The sequence below is a fragment of the Sphaeramia orbicularis genome, chromosome 15, assembly GCF_902148855.1.
Source record: "Sphaeramia orbicularis chromosome 15, fSphaOr1.1, whole genome shotgun sequence".
Taxonomy (NCBI): domain Eukaryota; kingdom Metazoa; phylum Chordata; class Actinopteri; order Kurtiformes; family Apogonidae; genus Sphaeramia; species Sphaeramia orbicularis.
The window spans coordinates 24,431,503-24,444,080 of record NC_043971.1 but is presented as its reverse complement, the minus strand read 5'-3'; the positions used below and the strand labels follow the sequence as shown (position 1 = coordinate 24,444,080).

Here is a 12,578-nt window from a genome sequence, read left to right as displayed (position 1 = left end):
CAACTGGAAACAACTTGGGGTTCAGTGTTTTGCCCAAGGACACTTGTGGACAGGAGCCAGGCTTGGTTTGTGGACGACCCACTCTATTTCCTGAGCCACAGCCAACAATGAATTTCCCAGGTTTTCTCACGCTCCGTGTAGACGCCATTTTCTGAGTATGATTAAAACCAGGATCATTGCGTATATTGAATTAATACTGTAATACATGAGTCCTGCTGAGAAATCAAACAACCATTCTTTTTTCAACCAACCATGTGTTCCTGTACTCATTATTCCACAGTAAATCTCTTTCAACATTAATTCGTTTTGAGATTATAATGTGACTTATGAGACAGCTGTGCTTTTACACAGCATCATATGGTTCTAGACAAGCAATCTGAAAGCTCATCAAAGAGAGGAGCACAAAAGTGAAGTGTGTATTCACCTTTCAGCATGCAGAGACAAAGACACACAACACTCTTTGTTTTTGCCGTAGGTGTGAATATCATTAAGTCTACCGTGAGTGCAATAAATGCGAGCAGGTACAGTAGCCTTTGCCCAAGAGACGATAAAACACATGTGGAAATGAGCCGACAGCATGACTAATAGCTTGCAGTTTGAACCACGCGCCCATCTCAGCAAAATGCCTGTTCTCTCAAAGTGAGCCATTATGCAGTTATCAATGAGCCTTCTGCACCTTTGATCTCTCTTTTTAAAGTTGAAGGTTTTAACCCCAAAAAAACCACCTTGGTTTGCATGCTGCCAAATGAGGATAAAGTGAACACAAAGGAGGCTGTCACTCCATGTCCCTCCTGTACCTAATCCTCCCACTCCAGAGTCTGTCCCTGCTCCACCATCATCAGAGCTCAAACTGTGAGAGTGGCCCACAGGTCTGCACAGAAAAAGAGCTGACCTCCTCAGAGCTTACTACGTCCTTGCACCAAAGCCCTTTTTACCGCAACACCGTATTCATTGAATACTGATTCTGTGCCATGCGCCTCTATTTTTTACCTGGATCATCAATCTTGATTTGTGGACATTCCCTGAGATTGCTATTATTTTCAAACCATCAGTTGTATAAAGGCATGTTAACCATTTCAACATGCCTTATAGTGTGTATATTATGTGGTCATTTCCATTTTACTACATGCTGGAATCTTTATTGCTTTAAATGCAGCAGACAATATACTCTGTAAATTGAAAAATAGTGTTTTCTCACGCTAATACGACACAGGCCTTGACCTCTCATCCAGCTACTGTTAATTAGTGTTGGTTGCTCTTACCTCTGGGCAGGCTCAGATTTATGGCTTTATGTTGTGTGGAGCTTTAAAGTGAAAGCGGACTACTGGGGCCTAGCCTGCCAGTAGACTACAAGGATAAGCAGGAACTTCAGATGGAGCTGAACTAAAGCTCTGTAAAATTTTCAATCAGTTGCTTATTTTATGTGTAAATTATGTTTTATTCTTTGTTGCTCAGTAAATGCATGTCATTTATGCCTTTGTTAGTTTATGTGATTTGATCGATTTGTAGAAGTAAATTTATTGGGGATCCCAGGTCTGGGGGGGTCCAGATAAATAACCTTCAATGCAAGACATCTAATATGGAAATTCTATCAATATCAGAGCCTCGCTGACAGAAAAAAAAAAAAAAAAAATCCTTTCCTTAGTGAATACTTTTGGTAGAATGTAAAACTAATCTTTTACCACAGGCCAGTAATGATTTATTCAAACAAGAAATACCTTGAAATTTTTGGGCTATGATGCTGCTTTACTCAGCATTACATGTGAAGATCAACCGGTTTCATCACTCCATGTTCGGTACAGAGATAACCCAGGAATGTGCTTAGCCTTAACACGAAGATTGGAGGCAGATAGAATCTGTGAAATGTTGAAAAGAAATGCTTTTCATTTATCTAGGGTTCTATTTATCAAGAATGCTTTGTTATTTTCCTTCTCATGTCCCTTCAACTTTCCCCAGTCTACCTCGACGAACAGACTGGCTGCAGTTAGCCTTTTTATTCCTTGCAACATTGCATCACAGTAGTTCATACAGACTACGTATCACAGGAGTCGTGCAAATGGGATAAACTATCATCAGTGTTGCGGAACTGAGTGCAATGAAGGCAATCGCAGAGCACCCTGAGCTTCCGTTAACAAAGAGAGTTCATTAAGTCCATTAAATTCCCAGCTGACAAAAACATCCCAGGCTTCAACACTTGGAGTAATTATTCCTAAAACACAAGGCCGATGAAGAAATCAGACCAAACCACACGTCCCTGGTTGTATATACTGTGCCTTTACAGTATATGAGAAAAAGACAAACGTTCACTCTTCTAATTGGAAAATGTGTCCCTGTGATTCAATAATAATTATGTATTTACCGTGGCTCCAAAGGGTCAATGCTGCACTAGTACAGAGAGCACAATTCGATTTGCAGTTAATGAGGTTGGGCCTCTGAATGAATGTTAGTTTTTATTTTGTGTGTTGTGCTTTGGGATATGCGGTTATGGCCTATTTTATCATCTGTTATGATTCAGTGCAGATCCCCTATCTACATTCATTAGGGTAATATTTTACTTCACTTTTCAGTTTTATGTAGTTAGATGCAACATTAAAAACATCTTTAAAATGTACTTCATTCCACTGCAATGTTAGGATGGGGACTGAAACTAATTGCTCAACATTATTTTAAGATAGAAATGGTGGAGAAACTGGTTTAAAATATATCTGTGAACCCATCTATTCTACATATCAGTCTTTTATGTGATTGTTGTGCTGGCAAATAATGACTTTGTCAGTGTGCAGTCAGTCAACCTTCAAACACTGGGATTTGCCTGGAGGCTAGGGAGTGTGTGTCTATTGGGATTTGGGCGTTTCATATCCAAAGTCCTGACACTGGCTAGAAATATCCTTCAGTGACCAACGAGCTGCAGCTAAGAATAATCTCCTATACATCAGCCATATTTATTCCAGCCACCCTGCTGACCACATTATTGCGTTTTCTCCATGTTACCTTGTTACACTGACTCCTCAGTAACCCCTACACAATAGCTCTTGGCCCACTGCATGTAGTGCCAAAGTATTAGCAGTATTAGCGTACCCTTACCCACATGGAAACTCATCAATAACTCTTTAATGCTATAAATAATTTAGTTGCGAAATAAAGGTCGATCTAAATCATAAATCATCCACGTTCTCTGCAGATGGCAGTGACGGTTACTCAGCAAATGCTATGAGGGTTTTTGTCAATGCAGTCTCAACTTTGCAAGGTCCAATTAAGGTTTGCCATTGACAGTTTTTAGTGTGCAATGTGCAGCAGATAGGGACCATACAGTGAGTCACAGTTTATATATATATATATATATATATATATATATAAATGTATATACAGTATCTGAGTGGGGCTTTGACTCTGAAGCTCTTTTGATCTGGCATTCTTGAAATGTTGAAGGACACTTTTAAAGGATTAACATTTTTAATTAGTTGCCTTACATTGGAAGGGTACCCTAAGAATGTTTTTACATTGCAAGCCCAGCAACATTTTTTTCTGTCTGTTTTAGCAATGTGCAGCTGAAGATTATTTATAAATGTAAATTTTGATTTTACCATCCTTTCTTGAACTGAACTATGGTTTGGGATTACTGATAACTCTAACCTTTCAGCTCCATATGCTGCTAATCTCTACTGAGACAGCTTGACATAGGGTATAGCTATTTACAGATCCACATATGGTTTGGTTTTACTCTCCATAGCAAGAGATTGTCTCTTTTGCTTCATTTTTTCTTCAGGATTTCAGAGGCTTTTACACTTTGAGATTACTCCTAAAACAGCAGTTTGATGGATTCATACAGAATCCTCATGCAGCTTTAATCGTTTTTTTCTGTATGCCCACCTGTAATTTAGGCCTCCAAAATGCAAATTACTTCTAATGCTACACACCATGCACACATACTCTACATTTTACAAGCATTCAACAGAATAATCACAGGCTTTAGAGGCCCTGAGGCATAGTAAATGATGTTTTCTACACTGGTGACTGCTGTTTCACATATTAAAATCAAACAGAAATATCACAGATACAGGTTTCCTTTATCTTCTGCCTTCTTTGCTTTACCCTTCCACCCAAGACGTCATTCAAAAAGCCTTCCACAGTTTATAATGTCATAGCTCTTGTGATAAATGCAATAAAAATTTCATAAGACCATTACAATCATGTCAGGGTGAAGAGTTTAATCAAAATAAAGTTCAATGTATTAAAGAAAGCGGATGTTAGATACCATAAATGTTCCAATAAAAAGTAAAAATAAAAGCCAGTGTTCAAATAACAGAAGCTGTTTTCTGTTGTAATAAATAAAGCATTGTCAGCAATAAAGGTTAAAGTAAGAGGACAACAGAAGAAATCACTTGGATTGTAGCAGCAGTAGTGGTAATATATATGTAACCATAACCAAGTCTTGTGTTCACTTATATATATAGTATTATTGCTGGATTATTGTTATACAATGTTGAGTTTGGATTAAGTGTAATAATTATAACTCAAACAGAAGATAAAAAACATGAAGGCTTTGTACTGTATTATGATGAAATAATCCAGTCTCTACATCCTGTGGAGGTTAATAAAGATGAAGGCTTTTTAAGTTTCTCAAAATTTTATGATTAGTTTTGATCAGACAAGAAAGCAGCAGACTTTTTATCATATCAGACACTATCCACCCCATAGTATCATGGATCAGAATGCAGAGAAGCCTCCTTTTTTTTTTTTCCCCACCGCAAGCATGATAATTCAGTCAATAAGTCACGTTTAAAAAGTACAAAAATATCGGACAAGAAGCACGCCTGCAGCCGTACAGAGGGATAGTACAGTAGGATAGCAGAAATCCATGTTGTTATTGAGTTTACCTGACATGTTCCTCGCCTACTCATTTGAATTCTGTCAGTCATGTGCAGTTCACCAAGAGGCCAGTCAGTTTGTCTCACTGATGTGAATTTCTTTCTTTTGTCTCTGCTTCTCTGTGGCTCAGTGGTCAGTGATATAATTTCGAGTGATATAGAGCAGGAGTCCTCATACATAAATATGAGCAGACGTCTGGTTGCATGTGCCCTTAGTTCAGCGCAGTATCATTTTCATGCAACTTTTAAGTGCTCCCTATTTAACACTGGGGAAGCAGTGTCACCAGTGGACCAGTGTGGAAAACCATGGCAATATGAATAATTAAAGAGGAATAATTTTAGATCAGATCTGGAATTTATTTGTACAGTCAGACTACTGGTTTAACTTTTGAAGGTTCTTCACGGTGTGGTGTGACATAAAAAGTAAAAGTTTCTTTTTTGTATTGGAAAAATAAAGTCTTAGAATACCACACACAGGCTTCAGGATAAACTGTGTTTCATCAACCATACAGCTGGTCATGGACCAATGAATCAAGCGACCATCAGTTTAGTATCTGCCTGTATTTGCTCCACTGCTCTGCCCTAACCACAGGCTGCAGCATCTACACTTTTTTTTTTCTTTTTTGTCCTAGCCATTCATCTCACCCCTGTCATACAATTAGCTGATGGGCATGCTGTAGTGTGTCTTTCTTTAACCCTGGACATGTAGAGGTGATCTTGGATGTGTGATGAAAGCAACACCTCTCTGAATTTCATTCTGCATCCAAAGAGAGGATTATATTTGCTGTAGCTTCCGTATGAATTTCTTAAACATTAGCCAGGATTTGTGCACTTTAAGCCTTTACACCAACTTTGCTCATATCTTTAGTCACAGTGTAGTACTGCAATATAAAGTATTAAATAAGTGAGTACAGATGGAAATGAGCAGTGCTGCATGTTAACACTTGTTTATACCATTTTACTTGTTTTTTTGGGTTTTTTTTGTCACCGATTACAACAATGCACATTGCCAGTTTATCATAAAGTGTGTTTATGCACATGGTAAAGCCAGTGAATTTCTTGATTATAGAGGAAATGGTAAAGATGGCCGTTGAATTTCAATAAAAATGTTTTAGTGTGAAGTAAAATAAATGTTGTTCATAGTTTGTTTTCATTGCCACTACAAGTTTGCACTCACTCAGCACAATAGATGTGTATTGATGTCAATGAAAACATTGTAGTAAGCACTATTTAGAATTTTTATAGTCTGGATTGTCATTTCTTCCCCTTATATGAGACGTTAACCCACTGTTGCTTAGAGAGAGGATTTTACTTGCTGGTGGCACATTTTCTTATTTTATTGCTGGTAGGACCCTAGAGGGGGACAGGGATGTTGTGTTCTGCTTTATTATGACAACAAGGATTATCCATCACAGGCAAGGTATGGAGCATGCAAACAACACATCCTAAATAAGCTGTTTTCCATAGTCTGGTGTCCAGAGCCTCCTACATGTAAACACAGCCAGTGATGCTGATATGAAGTCCTTAATGGACAGATATATGTGTGATAAGTTCCACCCGATCACAGCAGATATAAAAAATGGATAGTGGGGCTTGGGCCATTAGGTTCCAGGTTTCTCACCCACTGCATTTTTTCATCCTCCATTTAGCATAATGACACTCAAACAATCAGTGCTCGCATTAGAATATGGAGTGTGGTATTATGCAGAATACAAGGGTGTTAATGTGTCATATTTAAATATCCTGATCTGTAACCATGGCATGCTTTTCTCAGCAGCAGCAGGTAGCTGATCCATACAGAGAAACCAGGCATGACCTACATGCTTATAGAATTACAGCAGTCAACAAAGAGGATTCACTTGGAACTCATGTTCTGATACCCTGATGTAAGCCCACACTGTGGTAGCACTGGTGAATAATAACATACTTGTAGTTGCATTTGCACAAGGTCTCCCCTTGCTGCTGTGATTTATAAGCATAAGTCCCATCTGCAAACAGGCTAGCAGGCTTCAAGCTACAGGGGCATCACCCTGGGTCCAGTGCTATTTACTCAGCCAGCCGAGACGAGGTGCTCCCCCGGCAGGATCCTGCAGTCACTGTGCCCATGCTTGGTTTTTTCCCCTTAACGTGTGTGCTTGTGGCTACTCTGCAGTGCCTCCAGCATAGGAAGGTGACAGCTACAGCAGGACAGCCACATTTTGCCACAGGTTGAGCCATCTTTACAGTGTCATTTCCTGCTGCTTAACAAATGACTGAAAGCTGCGGGCTATCATCCTCTCAGTGGAATAAAAGTGACTTAATTTTATGAGCACTGTCTCTAGTCACACTTTGAAGTCAGTAAATCATTATTTTAATAAGCTATGAGTGTTTCAGTTGGAAAATTGAATTCCATCTGTAAATGTTACTGTAAATGCACGTGAATTATAATTAACACTTTCATCAATAAGGAAGTCTTAATAGAACAAGAATAGTTTTGCTAGCCATTATCACTGGAGCCAGTATGTGTTGTGTTTAATATACTGTGAGCTGAATAAGTGTGCAGAGATGCAGAGAGGAAAGGTGCTCCACTTTAAAGTGATGTGATAGATTAGGGAGGAGCCCCAGCAACAGAATAATTTCCCTGGTGACCAATTTCTGAACGCTCCCTAAGCAAAGAAAATCAGCAACAAGCCAACATGTCAGGCACAGGCCTCTGCCAGTGTACGGCGGACATGCTGACTCACTTCTAATGAGCTGCGAGAGATAGAAATAATAACCTAAACCAGGAATCATAGGTCATGACTGCATATATACTGCTAGCTGTCCTAATTAACACCAGGCCTTATACAAAATGCACATATGTGCAAGGTACGTGTGCTAATAACTGTCAAATTAGCTTCTTCGGTGGCCTGGACTTGATTTTCAAAGATGAAAAATAGCACTGTGTTTGCTTTGAACATGTGCTGCATCTGTTTCATTGCATACAGTTGTATTTTTGGCTCACATGCTGTCCTAACAAATTTAGGACACCGAAAATCATTTGTTTTCTGTCTCTAAAAAATATAAAGCTCGGTTTGACAATGAAGAGATTTATTGGAACTAACAACCATCATCTAGTTTGCATGTGCATCTGCAGTATGAATGTACTTATACTGTAGTGTACTGTAGTAGAGACATGGTGCAGTAGTCCTCCTGTTTCCTGCCCATGGTGCACTGAATTTTGCGCTCTATTAAGGTGGCACAAGTAAAGCTTTATGTTTTTAGCTTGAACTAAAACTTCTGAGTAATATTGAGTGTGTCTGTATTCCTTGGTGGCTCTGGGGCTGATTTATGAATGAAAATTGGATGCTTCTGCCAAGACGTTCTTCAGTCCTAACAGTTTTATTGGATATATACCTCTCTTCACTTTTGCCAATAACTGTCCTTTAAGCAAGTAAATGACATTTGCATGTGCCACAAACTGTCAGATCTTTACAGCGTCCTGTTAAGTGATTACACAATCCATTTTCACACAAGAAAGATCGATACATTTAATGGATCGGCTAGAGAACTAATAAAAGAGATTTTAATTGATTATGCTGACGGTATGTCACTGCCACAGCCTGTGATGTTCTAAGGTTTAGCTGCAGTCTGAGAAGAAGTTTTAGTTGAAAAGACTGACATCATGGCCTTTCAACTAACAAGGCTGCTGGCTCAGAATCATTTTGGCAGCTAAGACTGACTGGAGGCATTGACAAGACATAGCCTACTGCTCATCTTGTCTGAAGATTGAATTAATATTAATATTAATATTAATGAACTCCAACCCTCATATTACGCAGCTTCAAACAGATTCCTTCTACTGAAATAAACTTAGTATTTGTGTTCACTATTTCCAGATGTGATACTGGCATCATTTAGAGAGCTTAATTATTGAGAATTTCCTTGCCAAGATGTTGCTAATGAGCCACTGTATTAAAAGTATATCCACACTATGTGAAGCACTTTGGGTTTGTATTATTTTGGCATTTAAATTGTGTTTAAAGCTGCGTTTAAATTTCTAGGCATTTAATACTTCTTCCTGATATTGTTGATCTTTTATGGATTTACTCAGCCATTTTACGTCCTCAATCTCTATATGCCTCCCTATGTTATGTGGGCAGAGCTTGGCAAAGGACTAAAAATGGCCATGCTTTTCCACGCTTCATCATCTGTGGTTTGTGTCAGACTCAGACAGTCATCTGGAAAGGTCAAAGCTTCAGTAAAAGATTTAAATCATCCCACAGAAGAAAGATTCACCTTGACAGGCGGAACCTGAAAACTGGTAAATAAGAATACAAACGGACTCATCCCTCTTTGCTTGAACCAAGGACAAACGGACCACTGCATTTCAAAGCAGGTGTCATAGGTTAGAATGCCTTAGAGAGAAAAATCTACATATTTAATCAGTTATTTGTTTTGCTAATATGTGAATTAAATTTGAATGTTTCTTTCCCTCAGCTGAAGAGACTCCAAAGATTAGAAATGTGACTAGTTGTTTGTGTACTCCTCATATGAGAAAACATTTGCCTCCTACTCTTTCAGATCTATTAATTTTGCTTCCAGTGCTAAAATAAAGTGATCTTAGCAACAGCATGTTTCTAAATACAACTTGACAGGGTCAGTGTGGCAAAACAAACTGTTGGGCTTAGTTTTGGCACTGGAAGATTTTGACATATGGGTGTTACTCTCTGATGAATCTCTTGTAGTGTTTAGTTGTTCTATATTAATCCACTTGTGAGCTGGTAGTGGAAATGTTTTCCTTTTTTTTTCATTTGTCATCTGATTATATTAATGTTGTGGCCACGCCTTTTGATGAATGCAGGAACCAAAGCACGTATTCAGCTGCTTTTGAGGACAAATGGGACCTTTGAAAAAATCCTTTTCTCTTTACTGTTTATTAATATACTTAAAAAGATGAATGTGAAATAGGGAAGCTTACAGCGAGGCCTATGTATCATAATATATTTGCTCACAGAAGTAAAGAATAATGAAACTATTTTCAGCCATAAAGCCATGCTTGAATAATATGTCTGCTGCAAAGTGCTACAAAGCAAGAACTATTACAAGGTGGTTACTTTTTATAATCTTTTTGGAAAAGACGACCATAAATATATGCAGGTTTTTGCTCTTTAGCGCAAGGAAATATTAATATTTGTAATATTTTTATTCTCTACATGTTTGCTTTGTATTGCGTGTGTGTGTATGTGTGTGTACCTCGGTGAATTACAAGCCATTAAAGGCACTAACATGTAGTTAATAGTCAAACTGTGGTTGTGTAAATTCTTAAGATTGTAGCAGGATAAATAGGCTGAAACCAGTTTTGATGGGTAGGATAGCCTTGATCTTTCGGTTAGCTCCCTGAAATTTAATGTGGTCTGTTTATAAGTTTGGGCTGTAGGCGACAGACAGGATCAATCAACCTAATTTGGGTATTCATGTGGTGGAGATTATAGCGAGAACAAGTACCTATGAATTCACATGAGGCTAATTCACTGTTCCCTCAGGCAATATATGCTAAGTATGAATGTTGCGGACATTAACTCTGAACTTCATTGGATGATATATTCTGTCCACAATTATGTTTAAAACTAGTTAGTAGTTTAATTGTGATGATGTCCTTTAAATTTGTAATTAAGAAAATGTTTTTTAAGGCCAGGACGAATTTTTCAATTCAACAACAACAAAAAAAAAAAATGCATTGTATGAGTATGTGTGTGGTGCTTTGCGTATAGTTGCACAGTACACAGTCTGCACCCATCCTGCATTAGCATTGCAAGGATTTGGGAACATAGTATTGTAAATTGCTCCTCCTGGGAATGAAAAAGCAGAGCAAAAGAGGTAAACAAATATACAAAAATAAATGGCAGGCATCCTACGACTGTTACAGTTAAATGCAGACATATACTACATGCAGTTTTAAACACATTTGGGATATGTTTGTTTACTTGCATTTACTATAAAGAGGAACGAAAGAATAAGATTGACAAGAAAAAAAAATAATTCCAGAACCATTTTGTGAAGAGAGATTTCACTTCTTTTGCAGTTTGTGTGTTTTGGCACATAATTCCTCTAAATAATGATACAGAGAAGTCACTGTTTTTTATTCTCCTGTAATTCTGGTTAAACTGTGTTTTGACTGTTTCTTTTCTGTCTTTTTGTACAGGCCTTCCCATGTATATCCACAGGCATCTATGGTAAGACAAAGCTCTTTTATCTCATTTCCCCGTCCTTGTATTGTTTGGAATTCACTATAAATGCATATTTTATCATGAAAACCTGCACCCTGTGAAGCAAACCTCATACTTGTGGCTACATCTTCAACACTGACGTAGAGAGCATACTATATTAGAAAGCCTGTGTCTTTGAAGTATGCAGAATGTTAAATCTTTTCAGAAAGTTCACCTTACAAAATAATTTACAAAGGCACAACCTAGTATAAGGTGAGCCAAATAGACCCTGAGCACTGCTTGTGTTCTCCCATGAGACCAGACCTGATATGCAGCAAGGCATCGCCGACAAAGAGCGAGCATGTTCATGAGACTAAACAAAGTCACATTGAAGTATGCCAGACTTGTTGATACTATAACCAGGCTTTGAATCTGCGATGGAAGATTTTTCTGAACTATTAGTGTTGGAAACGTTGGATTACCGCTGCAGAGAAAAATGACTTCCACGCTATTTTGACTCTATAAAGCAGTCGACAACACAAGCTTTGCACACAAGCTGATAACAGGGGTGACAGATGCATATGGATGGATTGAATGGACACACTCATCTGCATTGTCTGTCGCTGGCAGTAAATCAATAGTAATGACCTTCTAGATTTTTAACAGACCATGATGCCAGATTTGGATACTGCATTGTACTTGCCAGTGTTTAAATAAAAGGCTACAGGCAGCATGAGCCACTAACTGTTAAACAGGATCAGGGATCTGTAATTGGTTGGAAAATTATCTCATGAGGGTTTTTAGTTGCTCTGATTGCTCTCTATGACCATATTAGAGACAAGAAAATTGAGGCCATTTTACAAGACCAGGTACTCCCTATAGTGCAAACACTGCTCCCTCTAGATGTCCCCTTATACATGATTTTTCCCCTGTGCACAATGCAAAACATATTCAAAAGCGGTTTCCTAAACATTGAAGTGAACTCATAATGCTCACAGGTTCCCCCTGTTACCAGTACATCTATTTGGTGTCATCATTAACTGAGCAGGATGGTTTTCTTCATAAAAAATTATTTAATCACTCCCTAACAACACTCCGGTGACATCTATTTAAGTGTTTCGTTACTTTGGTAACTGTGTTTGTGTATGTTTGTGAGCTACAGAAGATTCTGTGCTATGTAATAGAAGATATGCCAGAAACCATATTTAGTGATATCCTATCTACCTGTATAATTATGTCAGCTCTTTGAACTAAACTGATTTATCACCCTTTTCAAAAATATACTACCCGGTGATATATATTTAACCAACCGCAAATTATAGTTTAAAATTTCCCTCATATTTTGTAATACATATGGTGTAAATAACACACACATTGGCTAGGTATTCATTTTACATATCATTTGCAATTTCAGCTGAAATGAAAACCACAAGCTTAGGAAATGATTTTTTAAAAATTATTATTAAACATTTAAAACATTGCATATGGCTTGTAGCTTTGCCTCTGTGATTCAGTTTGCTGTGTACAGCTCCAATATAGGACC

General features: G+C 38.0%; 1 protein-coding gene across 3 annotated transcripts in view; it reads left to right on the top strand.

Annotated features, from left to right (window-relative positions):
* Nucleotides 1-12,578, top strand: part of macrod2 (mono-ADP ribosylhydrolase 2) — a 451,045-nt gene that overhangs the window by 327,971 nt on the left and 110,496 nt on the right. For all 3 annotated transcript variants that reach the window (XM_030156348.1, XM_030156347.1, XM_030156345.1), the window contains exon 7: nucleotides 11,032-11,062. In XM_030156348.1, the coding sequence (XP_030012208.1) occupies nucleotides 11,032-11,062 (31 nt within the window). The remainder of the gene's footprint in view (nucleotides 1-11,031; nucleotides 11,063-12,578) is intronic.